An 18,645-nucleotide genomic window follows, 5' to 3' on the forward strand; every position below is an offset into this window, starting at 1 on the left:
GCGCTGTAACAATGGAGCGCGGTCAGGAATATAGCACCTTGTGGCTCCATGAATGGCGATGTAACAATGGAGCGCGGTCAGGAATATAGCACCTTGTGGCTCCATGAATGGCGCTGTAACAATGGAGCGTCTTCAGGAATATAGCACCTTGTGGCTCCATGAATCGCGCTGTAACAATGGAGCGTCTTCAGGAATATAGCACCTTGTGGCTCCATGAATGGCGCTGTAACAATGGAGCGCGGTCAGGAATATAGCACCTTGTGGCTCCATGAATGGCGCTGTAACAATGGAGCGCGGTCAGGAATATAGCACCTTGTGGCTCCATGAATGGCGCTGTAACAATGGAGCGCGGTCAGGAATATAGCACCTTGTGGCTCCATGAATGGCGCTGTAACAATGGAGCGCGGTCAGGAATATAGGACCTTGTGGCTCCATGAATGGCGCTGTAACAATGGAGCGCGGTCAGGAATATAGCACCTTGTGGCTCCATGAATGGCGCTGTAACAATGGAGCGCGGTCAGGAATATAGCACCTTGTGGCTCCATGAATGGCGCTGTAACAATGGAGCGCGGTCAGGAATATAGCACCTTGCGGCTCCATGAATGGCGCTGTAACAATGGAGCGCGGTCAGGAATATAGCACCTTGTGGCTCCATGAATGGCGATGTAACAATGGAGCGCGGTCAGGAATATAGCACCTTGTGGCTCCATGAATGGCGCTGTAACAATGGAGCGCGGTCAGGAATATAGCACCTTGTGGCTCCATGAATCGCGCTGTAACAGATGAGGTTTGTTGATGCAGCCGGAGATGGATATGCAGATAAGAAGATGTGGCTCACCGCTTCCGAAGCTGATGCTAGATGTCTCTGGTGCCGACCGTCTCTGCAGCGCTTTTGTATATAATAGTATAAAGCTGGACGCGTTTCAAAGCCTTTTTGGCTTTTTCCTCAGGCTCAGAATCAAAACGGAGTCGCTATGGAGTGGGGTCCCATTATGGGGGGCTCAGACCAGAGACTGTGACCCCCAACCCCATCCAACACCCACACCAGAGACCGTGACCCTCAACCCAATCCAACACCCACACCAGGGACTGTGACCCCCAACCCCATCCAACACCCACACCAGAGACCGTGACCCTCAACCCATCCAACACCCAGACCAGAGACTGTGACATCCAACACCCAGACCAGAGACTGTGACCCCCAACCCCATCCAACACCCAGACCAGAGACTGTGACCCCCAACCCCATCCAACACCCAGACCAGAGACTGTGACATCCTGTATACCATCCGGAGCTGGCTGATTCTCATCTCATTGTGTCACATTCAGCAAAACCCAACAGGGAACAGTATTTTGTAAGAAGCCATTTCTTCTCCTTCTTGTTTCGGGGTGTCTGCGCTTTCACTGCTCCCGGACAGGGGCTGATTTTGGGGCGCTCACCAGCAGGCCGTCTCCTTAACGTATATTGTCAAACATTCCCTAAACTTTTGTTTTACAAACCCTCCAGAGTAGTTCCCCTACCGATAGTGTGCAGAGTGCTGCAGGATACCTCTCCTCCGCCAGTCACCATGGTGAGGCACGCCATACCTCTCCTCCTCCGTCAGTCACCATGGTGCGCCACGCCATACCTCTCCTCCTCCGCCAGTCACCATGGTGCGCCACGCCATACCTCTCCTCCTCCGCCAGTCACCATGGTGCGCCACGCCATACCTCTCCTCCGCCAGTCACCATGGTGAGGCACGCCATACCTTTCCTCCTCCGCCAGTCACCATGGTGCGGCACGCCATACCTCTCCTCCTCCGCCAGTCACCACGGTGCGCCACGCCATACCTCTCCTCCTCCGCCAGTCACCATGGTGCGCCACGCCATACCTCTCCTCCGCCAGTCACCATGGTGAGGCACGCCATACCTTTCCTCCTCCGCCAGTCACCATGGTGCGGCACGCCATACCTCTCCTCCTCCGCCAGTCACCATGGTGAGGCACGCCATACCTCTCCTCCTCCGCCAGTCACCATGGTGTGCCACGCCATACCTCTCCTCCTCCGCCAGTCACCATGGTGCGGCACGCCATACCTCTCCTCCTCCGCCAGTCACCATGGTGAGGCACGCCATACCTTTCCTCCTCCGCCAGTCACCACGGTGCGCCACGCCATACCTCTCCTCCTCTGCCAGTCACCATGGTGTGCCACGCCATACCTCTCCTCCGCCAGTCACCATGGTGAGGCACGCCATACCTCTCCTCTTCCGCCAGTCACCACGGTGCGGCACGCCATACCTCTCCTCCTCCACCAGTCACCATGGTGAGGCACGCCATACCTCTCCTCTTCCGCCAGTCACCACGGTGCGGCACGCCATACCTCTCCTCCTCCACCAGTCACCATGGTGAGGCACGCCATACCTCTCCTCTTCCGCCAGTCACCACGGTGCGCCACGCCATACCTCTCCTCCTCCACCAGTCACCATGGTGAGGCACGCCATACCTCTCCTCTTCCGCCAGTCACCACGGTGCGGCACACCTCTTCTCCTCTGCCAGTCACTGCGGTGCGGCACACCTCACCTCCGGCAGTGCCCACAGCCTGTTAATGGGTTATGATGAGCTTAGAGCTGGGTACTGGGCTCAGCAGGGGCTCATAGAGGAACTCCAGCAATAGGGCAGCATCTCTCTGACTGTCCGTCAGTCTTGGTGTTAGGAGGATAAAGTCAGAGGCGTGGACTTCTGTACATATTAGTGGCGATGTCACAGGAGGAGAGAGGTCAATGTAACCAAGCAACTGTCTGTTAGAGAGCCCATCTGCCATCTATATAGTGCTCCTGTGTCAGTGCTTCTCAGTTCTAGTCCTCATGGCCACTAACAGGTGATATCAGGTGATATATAATTATACTCATCAGGTAGTATCACAGGTGATATCATTATACCCATCAGGTAGTATCACAGGTGATATATAATTATACTCATCAGGTAGTATCACAGGTGATATTATACCCATCAGGTAGTATGACAGGTAATATCATTATACCCATCAGGTAGTATCACAGGTGATATTATACCCATCAGGTAGTATCACAGGTGATATTTTATTAGGTAGTATCACAGGTGATATATCATTATACCCATCAGGTAGTATCACAGGTGATATCATTATACCCATCAGGTAGTATCACAGGTGATATATCATTATACCCATCAGGTAGTATCACAGGTGATATATCATTATACCCATCAGGTAGTATCACAGGTGATATATCATTATACCCATCAGGTAGTATCACAGGTGATATCATTATACCCATCAGGTAGTATCACAGGTGATATATCATTATACCCATCAGGTAGTATCACAGGTGATATCATTATACCCATCAGGTAGTATCACAGGTGATATATCATTATACTCATCAGGTAGTATCACAGGTGATATCATTATACTTATCAGGTAGTATCACAGGTGATATATCATTATACCCATCAGGTAGTATCACAGGTGATATCATTATACCCATCAGGTAGTATCACAGGTGATATACCCATCAGGTAGTATCACAGGTGATATTATACCCATCAGGTAGTATCACAGGTGATATCATTATACCCATCAGGTGGTATCACAGGTGATATCATTATACCCATCAGGTAGTACCACAGGTGATATCATTATACCCATCAGGTAGTATCACAGGTGATATCATTATACTTATCAGGTAGTATCACAGGTGATATCATTATACCCATCAGGTAGTATCACAGGTGATATATAGTTATACCCATCAGGTAGTATCACAGGTGATATCATTATACCCATCAGGTAGTATCACAGGTGAAATCATTATACCCATCAGGTGGTATCACAGGTGATATCATTATACCCATCATGTAGTACCACAGGTGATATCATTATACCCATCAGGTAGTATCACAGGTGATATCATTATACTTATCAGGTAGTATCACAGGTGATATCATTATACTTATCAGGTAGTATCACAGGTGATATCATTATACCCATCAGGTAGTATCACAGGTGATATATAGTTATACCCATCAGGTAGTATCACAGGTGATATCATTATACCCATCAGGTAGTATCACAGGTGATGTATCATTATACCCATCAGGTAGTATCACAGGTGATGTATCATTATACCCATCAGGTAGTATCACAGGTGATATATCATTATACCCATCAGGTAGTATCACAGGTGATGTATCATTATACCCATCAGGTAGTATCACAGGTGATGTATCATTATACCCATCAGGTAGTATCACAGGTGATGTATCATTATACCCATCAGGTAGTATCACAGGTGAAATCATTATACCCATCAGGTGGTATCACAGGTGATATCATTATACCCATCAGGTGGTACCACAGGTGATATCATTATACCCATCAGGTAGTATCACAGGTGATATCATTATACTTATCAGGTAGTATCACAGGTGATATATCATTATACCCATCAGGTAGTATCACAGGTGATATCATTATACTTATCAGGTAGTATCACAGGTGATATCATTATACCCATCAGGTAGTATCACAGGTGATATATAGTTATACCCATCAGGTAGTATCACAGGTGATATCATTATACCCATCAGGTAGTATCACAGGTGATGTATCATTATACCCATCAGGTAGTACCACAGGTTATATCGTTATACCCATGCCCTAGTCCTGACCTTTAACCCCGTAACATGATTGTACACTCACATCCTCTGTGTATTCTAAGTTACCACTAAAACGACCACCGTTCAAAGAATCCCCCCCATCTGCCGGTACACCACCACAATTCCCCCCCATCTGCCGTTACACCAGCACAAGACACAAGGAGTGCGGGGATCACTTTATTCTGCACAATCATTGCTCATGTCATTGCTTACTGATTTGTATTTTGTTGACTTTTAGTTAGCTGATTTCACAGTTACTGATTCTCTGGTCATTGATTTTCCAGTTACCGATTTCCGTTAATTTCCAGTTACTGATTTTCCAGTTACCGATTTCCGTTAATTTCCAGTTACTGATTTCCCAGTTACCGATTTCCGATTGCTGATTTTCCAGTTGCTTATTTTTCCGATTGCCGATTTTCCAGTTACCGATTTCCGATTGTTGATTTTCCGATTGCTGATTTTCTAGTTGCTGATTTTCTGATTGTTGATTTGTAGTGAATTGATTTTACGGTGGTTGATTTTGTGATTGTATAAGCAGCTCTTTAATCATGCGGTATTAGGCGTCCGCCATCCGTGGACGTCCAGATCCGTTTGGCTTTGCTGGTGAATAACATTCAGACACTTTAGAAACCATTAAAGATGGAGTAACCCACACCGTACTGCAAGAGAGGAACCAGCATGTCGCGGTGCCGCCAGCAGCGGTAAGACGGTATGATGCAGTCATACGCTCCATGGCCGTACATGTTGTTGTCGGAGGGATAGCTGCTCGGATTGAATTTATTAATAGTAATCATTCTGTCCAATAATCTGGAGAAGATAAAGGAAGAGCGTGTTATATAATGTTACTGTGCCAGTGCGGAACCCAGAACCTGGACCTCACAGTGCGGAACCCAGAACCTGGACCTCACAGTGCGGAACCCAGAACATAGACCCCACAGTGCGGAACCCAGAACATAGACCCCACAGTGCGGAACCCAGAACATAGACCCCACAGTGCGGAACCCAGAACATAGACCCCACAGTGTGGAACCCAGAACCTGGACCTCACAGTGCGGAACCCAGAACATAGACCCCACAGTGTGGAACCCAGAACCTGGACCTCACAGTGCGGAACCCAGAACATAGACCCCACAGTGCGGAACCCAGAACATAGACCCCACAGTGCGGAACCCAGAACATAGACCCCACAGTGCGGAACCCAGAACATAGACCTCACAGTGCGGAACCCAGAACCTGGACCTCACAGTGCGGAACCCAGTACATAGACCTCACAGTGCGGAACCCAGAACCTGGACCTCACAGTGCGGAACCCAGAACATAGACCTCACAGTGCGGAACCCAGAACATAGACCTCACAGTGCGGAACCCAGAACATAGACCCCACAGTGCGGAACCCAGAACCTGGACCTCACAGTGCGGAACCCAGAACATAGACCCCACAGTGCGGAACCCAGAACATAGACCCCACAGTGCGGAACCCAGAACATAGACCTCACAGTGCGGAACCCAGAACATGGACCTCACAGTGCGGAACCCAGAACATAGACCTCACAGTGCGGAACCCAGAACCTGGACCTCACAGTGCGGAACCCAGTACATAGACCTCACAGTGCGGAACCCAGAACATAGACCCCACAGTGCGGAACCCAGAACATGGATCTCACAGTGCGGAACCCAGAACATAGACCTCACAGTGCGGAACCCAGAACATAGACCCCACAGTGCGGAACCCAGAACATGGATCTCACAGTGCGGAACCCAGAACATAGACCCCACAGTGCGGAACCCAGAACATGGATCTCACAGTGCGGAACTTAGGGGAACCCAGTACATAGACCTCACAGTACGGAACCCAGAACATAGACCCCACAGTGGGGAACTTAGGGGAACCCAGAACATAGACCCCACAGTGCGGAACCCAGAACATGGATCTCACAGTGCGGAACTTAGGGGAACCCAGTACATAGACCTCACAGTACGGAACCCAGAACATAGACCCCACAGTGGGGAACTTAGGGGAACCCAGAACATAGACCCCACAGTGCGGAACCCAGAACATAGACCTCACAGTGCGGAACCCAGAACATAGACCTCACAGTGCGGAACCCAGAACATGGACCCCACAGTGCGGAACCCAGAACATAGACCTCACAGTGCGGAACCCAGAACCTGGACCTCACAGTGCGGAACCCAGAACATAGACCTCACAGTGCGGAACCCAGAACATAGACCTCACAGTGCGGAACCCAGAACATAGACCCCACAGTGCGGAACCCAGAACATAGACCTCACAGTGCGGAACCCAGAACATAGACCCCACAGTGCGGAACCCAGAACATAGACCTCACAGTGCGGAACCCAGAACCTGGACCTCACAGTGCGGAACCCAGAACATAGACCTCACAGTGCGGAACCCAGAACATAGACCTCACAGTGCGGAACCCAGAACATAGACCCCACAGTGCGGAACCCAGAACATAGACCTCACAGTGCGGAACCCAGAACCTGGACCTCACAGTGCGGAACCCAGAACATAGACCTCACAGTGCGGAACCCAGAACCTGGACCTCACAGTGCAGAACCCAGAACATAGACCCCACAGTGCAGAACCCAGAACCTGGACCTCACAGTGCGGAACCCAGAACATAGACCTCACAGTGCGGAACCCAGAACATAGACCTCACAGTGCGGAACCCAGAACCTGGACCTCACAGTGCGGAACCCAGAACATAGACCTCACAGTGCGGAACCCAGAACATAGACCTCACAGTGCGGAACCCAGAACCTGGACCTCACAGTGCGGAAACCAGAACATAGACCTCACAGTGCGGAAACCAGAACCTGGACCTCACAGTGCGGAACCCAGAACATAGACCCCACAGTGCGGAACCCAGAACCTGGACCTCACAGTGCGGAACCCAGAACCTGGACCTCACAGTGCGGAACCCAGAACCTGGACCTCCTCTAGGCGTCACATCCCACCGCGTCTCCTCTAGGCGTCACATCCCTCCGCGTCTCCTCTAGGCGTCACATCCCTCCGCGTCTCCTCTAGGCGTCACATCCCTCCGCGTCTCCTCTAGGCGTCACATCCCTCCGCGTCTCCTCTAGGCGTCACATCCCTCCGCGTCTCCTCTAGGCGTCACATCCCTCCGCGTCTCCTCTAGGCGTCACATCCCTCCGCGTCTCCTCTAGGCGTCACATCCCTCCGCGTCTCCTCTAGGCGTCACATCCCACCGCGTCTCCTCTAGGCGTCACATCTCTCCGCGTCTCCTCTAGGCGTCACATCCCTCAGTGTCTCCTCTAGGCGTCACATCCCTCCGCGTCTCCTCTAGGCGTCACATCCCACCGCGTCTCCTCTAGGCGTCACATCCCTCCGCGTCTCCTCTAGGCGTCACATCCCTCCGCGTCTCCTCTAGGCGTCACATCCCTCCGCGTCTCCTCTAGGCGTCACATCTCTCCGCGTCTCCTCTAGGCGTCACATCCCTCAGTGTCTCCTCTAGGCGTCACATCCCTCCGCGTCTCCTCTAGGCGTCACATCCCTCAGTGTCTCCTCTAGGCGTCACATCCCTCCGCGTCTCCTCTAGGCGTCACATCCCTCCGCGTCTCCTCTAGGCGTCACATCCCTCCGCGTCTCCTCTAGGCGTCACATCCCTCAGTGTCTCCTCTAGGCGTCACATCCCTCCGCGTCTCCTCTAGGCGTCACATCCCTCAGTGTCTCCTCTAGGCGTCACATCCCTCCGCGTCTCCTCTAGGCGTCACATCCCTCCGCGTCACATCCCTCCGCGTCTCCTCTAGGCGTCACATCCCTCCGCGTCTCCTCTAGGCGTCACATCCCTCAGTGTCTCCTCTAGGCGTCACATCCCTCCGCGTCTCCTCTAGGCGTCACATCCCTCCGCGTCTCCTCTAGGCGTCACATCCCACCGCGTCTCCTCTAGGCGTCACATCCCTCCGCGTCTCCTCTAGGCGTCACATCTGTCCATAAGGGGCTGTAACTACTTACTTGTCTACAAAGACGTGGTGGACAACAAACATGAAATCATTGCAGGAAATGGGGACCTGGGCCATGGTTCCCCCGCAGTAGACATGCCACAGATTGTGCATGGAGGTCCCGGAAGTCTCATTCCTGGTTACCCAGCCTGGTGATGAATCAGACACATCTAATCAGAGGATCCCACATAAGGCAGAGCCCACACTGCCCCCTCCTGGTCATTCCCCAGTACAATCCAACACATTCCCCTCCATAGAGGTCCCCATGCTCACAGTCAGACACAGAATGGGTCAACCGTAACGCTGTGTCCTCCGGTGAATGTCGGATGTGGGGGGGCACTAACATGTAACATGTGGTGTGGGGGGGCACTAAAATGTAACATGTGGTGTGTGTGGGGGGGCACTAACATGTGGTGTGCGGGGGAGGGCACTAACATGTGGTGTGTGGGGGAGGGCACTAACATGTGGTGTGTGGGGGAGGGCACTACTGTGGTGTGTGGGGGAGGGCACTAACATGGTGTGTGTATGTGTGTGGGGCACTAACATGCGGTGTGTGGGGGGAAGCACTAATGTGTGTGGGGGGAGGGCACTAATGTGGTGTGTGGGGGGAGGGCACTAATGTGGTGTGTGGGGGGAAGCACTAATGTGTGTGGGGGGAGGGCACTACTGTGGTGTGTGGGGGGGGCACTAACATGTGGTGTGGGGGGAGGGCACTACTGTGGTGTGTGGGGGGAAGCAAGAATGTGGTGTGTGGGGGGGGCACTAACATGTGGTGTGGGGGGAGGGCACTACTGTGGTGTGGGGGGGGGAGGGCACTAACGTGGTGTATGTGTGGGGGGGCACTAACATGTGGTGTGGGGGGAGGGCACTACTGTGGTGTGGGGGGAGGGCACTACTGTGGTGTGTTGGGGGAGGGCACTAACATGGTGGGTGTGTGTGTGTGTTGGGGGAGGGCACTAACATGGTGGGTGTGTGTGTGTGTGTGTGTGTGTGTTGGGGGAGGGCACTAACGTGGTGGGTGTGTGTGTGTGTGTTGGGGGAGGGCACTAACATGGTGGGTGTGTGTGTGTGTGTTGGGGGAGGGCACTAACATGGTGGGTGTGGGTGTGTGTGTTGGGGGAGGGCACTAACATTTGGCGTCTTTTGTAGTCTGCATCCCGAGATGCTTTTACCTTCTAGGCAGTTTCGAGCACTTTGTTGAGATCGTGTATTATAAGGAGGCTGGTCATAGTTTTTGAGGTCCAGGCAGTACTGAATGTCGTCAGCGCCGGGCTTTCCGAAGCCGGGGGTGCCACCAGGGTTTCGGGTGATCTTTGTCCGTTCACATTCACAGTCAGACATTAAACATAACGTTGCGTCTAAATCAAAGTTTCCACAGACCAGCTGGAAAAGATGAGAGAGGATTATTTTTATTCTCTGCAACAAGTTACTCCTGATCTTAGATGAATCTTATGGCTGGAGAATACGGATGAGGCGCCAAAATATCCTGTCTGTAGAGAGAACTGTTCTGTGATCCCAGCAGCCTCTGCACTGGCAGTCTATGTATATAGGTGCATTAGAGGTGAGAGAAGGAGAGTAGACGGTAGAGAGAGTGACCAGGGCTGTGCTGCAGCTCCACTGATGGGGTCCTGTGATCCCAGCAGCCTCTGCACTGGCAGTCTATGTATATAGGTGCATTAGAGGTGAGAGAAGGAGAGTAGACGGTAGAGAGAGTGACCAGGGCTGTGCTGCAGCTCCACTGATGGGGTCCTGTGATCCCAGCAGCCTCTGCTTTCAGTCAGAAATCCTAGTTTCCATTCTCACCACTAGGGCTAGCAACAAGGCCCTTCTGCTGCTGTAATGTGATCTTTATAACAACGTCATATGACATCAGTAAAAAGAGGAGACAATGGATAAAGCTCAGCTCAGCCTCCCCCTCCCTTCTGCACAGGTCACAGAGCATGCCCAGTTCCTTTCATACATTTATGTTTTTTAGCTCTTATTGCTGTCTATGGAGCTGCTGTAAAGCATATCACTAAATGCGGTTAAAACAGATCAGACAAGATGGCTGTCCTCATAAAAATGTACAAAATAAGATTAAGGAGGATAGTAGAAGTACATTGGGGAAAAAGTGTATGAAATGCCCCCCTCTATCTGCCCCCGTATTGTATGGTATACAGTATCCTTCTCTATCTGCCCCCATACTGTGCGGTATACCCCCCTTCTAACTGCCCCTGTAGTGTATGATATACCCCCCTCTATCTGCCCCCATAGTGTATGATATACCCCCCTCTATCTGCCCCCGTATTGTATGGTATACAGTATCCTTCTCTATCTGCCCCCATACTGTGCGGTATACCCCCCTTCTAACTGCCCCTGTAGTGTATGATATACCCCCTTCTATCTGCCCCCATAGTGTATGATATACCCCCCTCTATCTGCTCCCGTATTGTATGGTATACAGTATCCTTCTCTATCTGCCCCCATACTCTGCGGTATACCCCCCTTCTAACTGCCCCTGTAGTGTATGATATACCCCCTTCTATCTGCCCCCATAGTGTATGATATACCCCCCTCTATCTGCTCCCGTATTGTATGGTATACAGTATCCTTCTCTATCTGCCCCCATACTGTGCGGTATACCCCCCTTCTAACTGCCCCTGTAGTGTATGATATACCCCCCTCTATCTGCCCCCGTATTCTATGGTATACAGTATCCTTCTCTATCTGCCCCCATACTGTGCGGTATACCCCCCTTCTAACTGCCCCTGTAGTGTATGATATACCCCCTTCTATCTGCCCCCATAGTGTATGATATACCCCCCTCTATCTGCTCCCGTATTGTATGGTATACAGTATCCTTCTCTATCTGCCCCCATACTGTGCGGTATACCCCCCTTCTAACTGCCCCTGTAGTGTATGATATACCCCCTTCTATCTGCCCCCATAGTGTATGATATACCCCCCTCTATCTGCTCCCGTATTGTATGGTATACAGTATCCTTCTCTATCTGCCCCCATACTGTGCGGTATACCCCCCTTCTAACTGCCCCTGTAGTGTATGATATACCCCCCTCTATCTGCTCCCGTATTGTATGGTATACAGTATCCTTCTCTATCTGCCCCCATACTGTGCGGTATACCCCCCTTCTAACTGCCCCTGTAGTGTATGATATACCCCCTTCTATCTGCCCCCATAGTGTATGATATACCCCCCTCTATCTGCTCCCGTATTGTATGGTATACAGTATCCTTCTCTATCTGCCCCCATACTGTGCGGTATACCCCCCTTCTAACTGCCCCTGTAGTGTATGATATACCCCCCTCTATCTGCCCCCGTATTCTATGGTATACAGTATCCTTCTCTATCTGCCCCCATACTCTGCGGTATACCCCCCTTCTAACTGCCCCTGTAGTGTATGATATACCCCCCTCTATCTGCCCCCATAGTGTATGATATACCCCCCTCTATCTGCCCCCATAGTGTATGATATACCCCCCTCTATCTGCCCCCGTATTGTATAATATACCCCCCTCTATCTGCCCACATAGTGTATGATATACCCCCCTATATCTGCCCCCATAGTGTATGATATACCCCCTCTATCTCCCCCATAGTGTATGATATACCCCCTCTATGTGCCCCCAGTGTATGATATACCCCCCTCTATCTGCTCCCATAGTGTATGATATACCCCCTCTATGTGCCCCCAGTGTATGATATACCCCCCTCTATCTGCTCCCATAGTGTATGATATACCCCCCTCTATGTGCCCCCAGTGTATGATATACCCCCCTCTATCTGCCCCCATAGTGTATGATATACCCCCCTCTATCTGCTCCCATAGCGTATGATATACCCCCCTCTATCTGCCCCCATAGTGTATGATATACCCCCCCTCTATGTGCCCCCAGTGTATGATATACCCCCCTCTATCTGCCCCTTATATAATATTATACCCCCCTCTATCTGCCTCCTTTAGTATCAGCTCTTTCATCTTTCTCTGATCCCTACAAGAAGCCTCATTTTATGGGGTCGTCGTCTTTTATGTCTGAATAGAATCGTTGCATCAGCTGCTGTTGATGGATCCAGTCTTATACAGTGTGACCGGGATGTCTATAGAGTGCGGAGGAGAGAGACGTGTGATCGGGATGTCTATAGAGTGCGGAGGAGGGAGACATGTGACCAGGATGTCTGTAGAGCGCGGAGGAGGGAGAAGCGTAACCGGGATGTCTATAGAGCGCGGAGGAGAGAGATATGTGACCTGGATGTCTATAGAGCGCGGAGGAGAGAGACATGTGACCGGGATGTCTATAGAGCGCGGAGGAGGGAGACATGTGACCGGGATGTCTATAGAGCGCGGAGGAGAGAGACGTGTGACCGGGATGTCTATAGAGCGCGGAGGAGGGAGACGTGTGACCAGGATGTCTATAGAGCGCGGAGGAGAGAGACGTGTGATCGGGATGTCTATAGAGCGCGGAGGAGAGAGACGTGTGATCGGGATGTCTATAGAGCGCGGAGGAGGGAGACGTGTGACCGGGATGTCTATAGAGTGCGGAGGAGAGAGACGTGTGACCGGGATGTCTATAGAGTGCGGAGGAGGGAGACATGTGACCTGGATGTCTATAGAGCGCGGAGGAGAGAGACGTGTGACCAGGATGTCTATAGAGCGTGGAGGAGAGAGACGTGTGATCGGGATGTCTATAGAGCGCGGAGGAGAGAGACGTGTGATCGGGATGTCTATAGAGCGCGGAGGAGGGAGACATGTGACCTGGATGTCTATAGAGCGCGGAGGAGAGAGACGTGTGACCGGGATGTCTGTAGAGCGCGGAGGAGGGAGACGTGTGACCTGGATGTCTATAGAGCGCGGAGGAGGGAGACATGTGATCGGGATGTCTATAGAGCGCGGAGGAGGGAGACGTGTGACCGGGATGTCTATAGAGCGCGGAGGAGGGAGACATGTGACCTGGATGTCTATAGAGCGCGGAGGAGGGAGACATGTGATCGGGATGTCTATAGAGCGCGGAGGAGAGAGACGTGTGACCGGGATGTCTATAGAGCGCGGAGGAGAGAGACGTGTGACCGGGATGTCTGTAGAGCGCGGAGGAGGGAGACATGTGACCGGGATGTCTATAGAGCGCGGAGGAGGGAGACATGTGACCGGGATGTCTATAGAGCGCGGAGGAGGGAGACATGTGACCGGGATGTCTATAGAGCGCGGAGGAGGGAGACATGTGACCGGGATGTCTATAGAGCGCGGAGGAGAGAGACGTGTGATCGGGATGTCTATAGAGCGCGGAGGAGAGAGACGTGTGATCGGGATGTCTATAGAGCGCGGAGGAGGGAGACATGTGACCGGGATGTCTATAGAGTGCAGAGGAGAGAGACGTGTGACCAGGATGTCTATAGAGCGTGGAGGAGGGAGACGTGTGACCGGGATGTCTATAGAGCGCGGAGGAGAGAGACGTGTGACCGGGATGTCTATAGAGCGCGGAGGAGAGAGACGTGTGACCGGGATGTCTATAGAGCGCAGAGGAGGGAGACGTGTGATCGGGATGGCTATAGAGTGCAGAGGAGGGAGACGTGTGATCGGGATGTCTATAGAGCGCGGAGGAGGGAGACGTGTGACCAGGATGTCTATAGAGCGCGGAGGAGAGAGATGCGTGACCGGGATGTCTATAGAGCGTGGAGGAGGGAACCGTGTGACCAGGATGTCTATAGAGCGCGGAGGAGGGAACCGTGTGACCGGGATGTCTATAGAGCGCGGAGGAGGGAACCGTGTGACCGGGATGTCTATAGAGCGCGGAGGAGGGAGAAGCGTAACCGGGATGTCTATAGAGCGCGGAGGAGAGAGATATGTGACCTGGATGTCTATAGAGCGCGGAGGAGGGAAGAAGGTCTGTGGGCAGGGCTCTGACTCACCCTCCATTTGGAGAAGATGCTCCATTTGCTAAGGTAGCCTTGGTCATCGTTGCCCGCCAGGTAAGTATCGTTGCAGATTTCGCATTTGGAGTCCCTCCCCCAGTCGTAGTACACTAAGGTAAATGTTGGGTCTTTCAGGCATTTTTGGAGCTGCTTCTCCAGGGCCAGTAGATAAAGCCGATGCCAGGTGGGAAACCCGGAGCCGCTGTGGGCAAAGTTGGGGATGAAATTCTCCTGGGTGTTGTTTATGAAAGGTTTGGTGGCGTAGTAGTGGCCAAAGCAAAAGATGTCGTAGTACGAGGCGTCGATGAATTGGTAGGTGTTGTTGCGGAAGCGATCCCCGGCCCTCAGGATGCAGGAGTCTGGGTCCAGTTTGCTCTTGCAGTAATGCAGTTGGGCGAAGTAACGTTCCCGTTCTGTGTCATTCAGTTCCCGGATTTCTCTCCGGACGTTAGGGTATGTCTTCTCACAGGTGTCTCCGTATCGGTTGAACGTACACTCACCGCAGTTGAAGCCATCATAGTTGCCCTTGCATTTACAGATATAGCTGAAAAAATATTTAGGAAAAAGATGCCTTTCGTCCATGGTTACAGTCGGGGGGCCGGTAGCCCTGCTGCTCGCGGTGGGAAGGCAGCTGCCCCTGTTATAGGCAGCACCACATTGAGAGCCATTGAATGAAGGACAACAAACCACCGGAAATGAGGTTTTGCCCTGGACACACTCTCTGGGGAAGAGGAAGGCATCTGCCACTGCGAGGCACAGCACGAGGACACCAAGGGCGAGCATCTGGAGGGAATGACAGAGAGGTGGAACCAGTGAGACCAGCATGATGGAACCTGTGGGGAGACTGACCCAGCGGCCAGGATTGTTCCATCCAGAACAAGTAACACTGCGGCACTCTATTACAAGGTCCTCGTTTTACTGCTACTCCTCGTATTCCAACCAGATATGGAGGTCAGTAGACCCAACGAAGGGAATGCACCAGCTATGTTTCCCAGCAGCTGCCACATTATCATCAAAAATGGAGAAATGTGGAAAGTGGTTCAAACTGGAGAAATGTAGCGATAACTGCTGCACAAAACATAGACTGTGACCCGAAACAACAGGAGAAGCAAGCCACCACGAGCGATCTCCATACACCACCTACCACATAGCGACCATCAGCCTACAACCAAGCCACCCCGAGCGATCTCCATACACCACCTACCCACCATTAGCCTACAACCAAGCCACCCTGAGCGATCTCCATACACCACCTACCACATAGCGACCATCAGCCTACAACCAAGCCACCCCAAACGATCTCCATACACCACCTACCACATAGCGACCATCAGCCTACAACCAAGCCACCCCAAGCGATCTCCATACACCACCTACCACATAGCGACCATCAGCCTACAACCAAGCCACCCCGAGCAATCTCCATACACCATCTACCACATAGCAACCATCAGCCTACAACCAAGCCACCCCGAGCGATCTCCATACACCACCTACCACCTAGCGACCATCAGCCTACAACCAAGCCACCCCGAGCGATCTCCATACACCACCTACCCACCATCAGCCTACAACCAAGCCACCTCAAGCGATCTCCATACACCACCTACCACCTAGCGACCATCAGCCTACAACCAAGCCACCCAGAGCGATCTCCATACACCACCTACCACATAGCGACCATCAGCCTACAACCAAGCCACCCCGAGCGATCTCCATACACCACCTACCCACCATCAGCCTACAACCAAGCCACCTCAAGCGATCTCCATACACCACCTACCACCTAGCGACCATCAGCCTACAACCAAGCCACCCAGAGCGATCTCCATACACCACCTACCACATAGCGACCATCAGCCTACAACCAAGCCACCCCCAGCGATCTCCATACACCACCTACCACATAGCGACCATCAGCCTACAACCAAGCCACCCCGAGCGATCTCCATACACCACCTACCACATAGCGACCATCAGCCTACAACCAAGCCACCCCGAGCAATCTCCATACACCACCTACCCACCATCAGCCTACAACCAAGCCACCCCGAGTGATCTCCATACACCACCTACCACATAGCGACCATCAGCCTACAACCAAGCCACCCCGAGCGATCTCCATACACCACCTACCACATAGCGACCATCAGCCTACAACCAAGCCACCACGAGCGATCTCCATACACCACCTACCACATAGCGACCCATCAGCCTACAACCAAGCCACCCCGAGCGATCTCCATACACCACCTACCACATAGCAACCATCAGCCTACAACCAAGCCACCCCGAGCGATCTCCATACACCACCTACCACATAGCAACCATCAGCCTACAACCAAGCCACCCCAAGCGATCTACATACACCACCTACCCACCATCAGCCTACAACCAAGCCACCCCGAGTGATCTCCATACACCACCTACCACATAGCGACCATCAGACTACAACCAAGCCACCCCGAGCGATCTCCATACACCACCTACCACATAGCGACCATCAGCCTACAACCAAGCCATTACGAGCGATCTCCATACACCACCTACCACATAGCGACCATCAGCCTACAACCAAGCCACCCCGAGCGATCTCCATACACCACCTACCACATAGCGACCATCAGCCTACAACCAAGCCACCCCGAGCGATCTCCATACACCACCTACCACCTAGCGACCATCAGCCTACAACCAAGCCACCCCAAGCGATCTACATACACCACCTACCCACCATCAGCCTACAACCAAGCCACCCCAAGCGATCTCCATACACCACCTACCACCTAGCCACCATCAGCCTACAACCAAGCCACCCCGAGCGATCTCCATACACCACCTACCACATAGCGACCCATCAGCCTACAACCAAGCCATTACGAGCGATCTCCATACACCACCTACCACATAGCGACCATCAGCCTACAACCAAGCCACCCCCAGCGATCTCCATACACCACCTACCACATAGCGACCATCAGCCTACAACCAAGCCACAGCGAGCGATCTCCATACACCACCTACCACATAGCAACCATCAGCCTACAACCAAGCCACCTCAAGCGATCTCCATACACCACCTACCACATAGCAACCATCAGCCTACAACCAAGCCACCCCGAGCGATCTCCATACACCACCTACCACATAGCGACCATCAGCCTACAACCAAGCCACCCCCAGCGATCTCCATACACCACCTACCACATAGCGACCATCAGCCTACAACCAAGCCACCCCGAGCGATCTCCATACACCACCTACCACATAGCGACCATCAGCCTACAACCAAGCCACCCCCAGCGATCTCCATACACCACCTACCACATAGCGACCATCAGCCTACAACCAAGCCATTACGAGCGATCTCCATACACCACCTACCACATAGCGACCATCAGCCTACAACCAAGCCAGTCTGCTATGTTGGGGTGGACTCTATACGTAGGTGTCTCTGCTTGGTATACTATGGGTCTCTTGGCCCGGACCCCCCACCCTCTCGCTGTACGGTACCTTGTATCCGGGGAGGTCTCTCTGTATACTATGGGTCTCTTGGTCCGGACCCCCCACCCTCTCGCTGTACGGTACCTTGTATCCGGGGAGGTCTCTCTGTATACTATGGGTCTCTTGGTCCGGACCCCCCACCCTCTCGCTGTACGGTACCTTGTATCCGGGGAGGTCTCTCTGTATACTATGGGTCTCTTGGCCCGGACCCCCCATCCTCTCGCTGTACAGTACCTTGTATCCGGGGAGGTCTCGTTCTGTATACTATGGGTCTCTTGGCCCGGACCCCCCACCCTCTCGCTGTACGGTACCTTGTATCCGGGGAGGTCTCGCTCTGTGGGGCAGGTGACAGCCGCTCCCGGTATTTATCCTCCTAAAGAAGAAGCTGCAGGAAGATCTAAAATGCAAATTAAATCTTCATCTTCCTAAAGTGAAAACAACCTCCTCCTCATCATCATCATCATCATCATCGGTGCCAACGAGGAAGAGTGAATGCGGGAGAGCACTCTGCCCATTTCCTGGGTGAGGAGAGTACAGCCCCAGCAACCTGTATACAGCCCGGCAGGTGTACACTATA

General features: G+C 52.5%; 1 protein-coding gene across 3 annotated transcripts; it reads right to left on the reverse strand.

The window, feature by feature from the left end:
- Positions 1 to 4,836: 4,836 nt before the first annotated feature.
- Positions 4,837 to 18,425, reverse strand: LOC138793341 (tyrosinase-like). Of its 3 annotated transcripts, none has more exons than XM_069971870.1 (5): positions 18,380 to 18,425; positions 14,562 to 15,347; positions 9,832 to 10,042; positions 8,673 to 8,808; positions 4,837 to 5,479 (listed from the first exon to the last, which is right to left on the reverse strand). In XM_069971870.1, the coding sequence occupies exons 2-5, from the start codon at positions 15,345 to 15,347 to the stop codon at positions 5,296 to 5,298; spliced, it is 1,317 nt and encodes a 438-aa protein (XP_069827971.1). In that variant the 5' UTR covers positions 18,380 to 18,425; the 3' UTR covers positions 4,837 to 5,295. The 3 variants fall into 3 exon arrangements, with proteins under 3 accessions (XP_069827971.1, XP_069827970.1, XP_069827969.1); XM_069971869.1 differs by lacking the exon at positions 18,380 to 18,425 and adding an exon at positions 18,303 to 18,337; XM_069971868.1 differs by lacking the exon at positions 18,380 to 18,425 and adding an exon at positions 18,078 to 18,134.
- Positions 18,426 to 18,645: the final 220 nt, after the last annotated feature.

The sequence above is a fragment of the Dendropsophus ebraccatus genome, chromosome 5 (assembly GCF_027789765.1).
Source record: "Dendropsophus ebraccatus isolate aDenEbr1 chromosome 5, aDenEbr1.pat, whole genome shotgun sequence".
In the NCBI taxonomy this organism is placed as follows: domain Eukaryota; kingdom Metazoa; phylum Chordata; class Amphibia; order Anura; family Hylidae; genus Dendropsophus; species Dendropsophus ebraccatus.

Excerpts from the sequence above, each read along its gene's own strand:
- LOC138793341 (XM_069971870.1), bottom strand. The coding sequence starts at position 15,347 with ATGCTCGCCCTTGGTGTCCTCGTGCTGTGCCTCGCAGTGGCAGATGCC. Across the intron at positions 10,043-14,561 it reads GCATCTTCTCCAAATGGAGG|CTGGTCTGTGGAAACTTTGA; the intron begins GTGAGTCAGAGC and ends CATCTTTTCCAG. Across the intron at positions 8,809-9,831 it reads TGCTCGAAACTGCCTAGAAG|GCTGGGTAACCAGGAATGAG; the intron begins GTAAAAGCATCT and ends ATTCATCACCAG.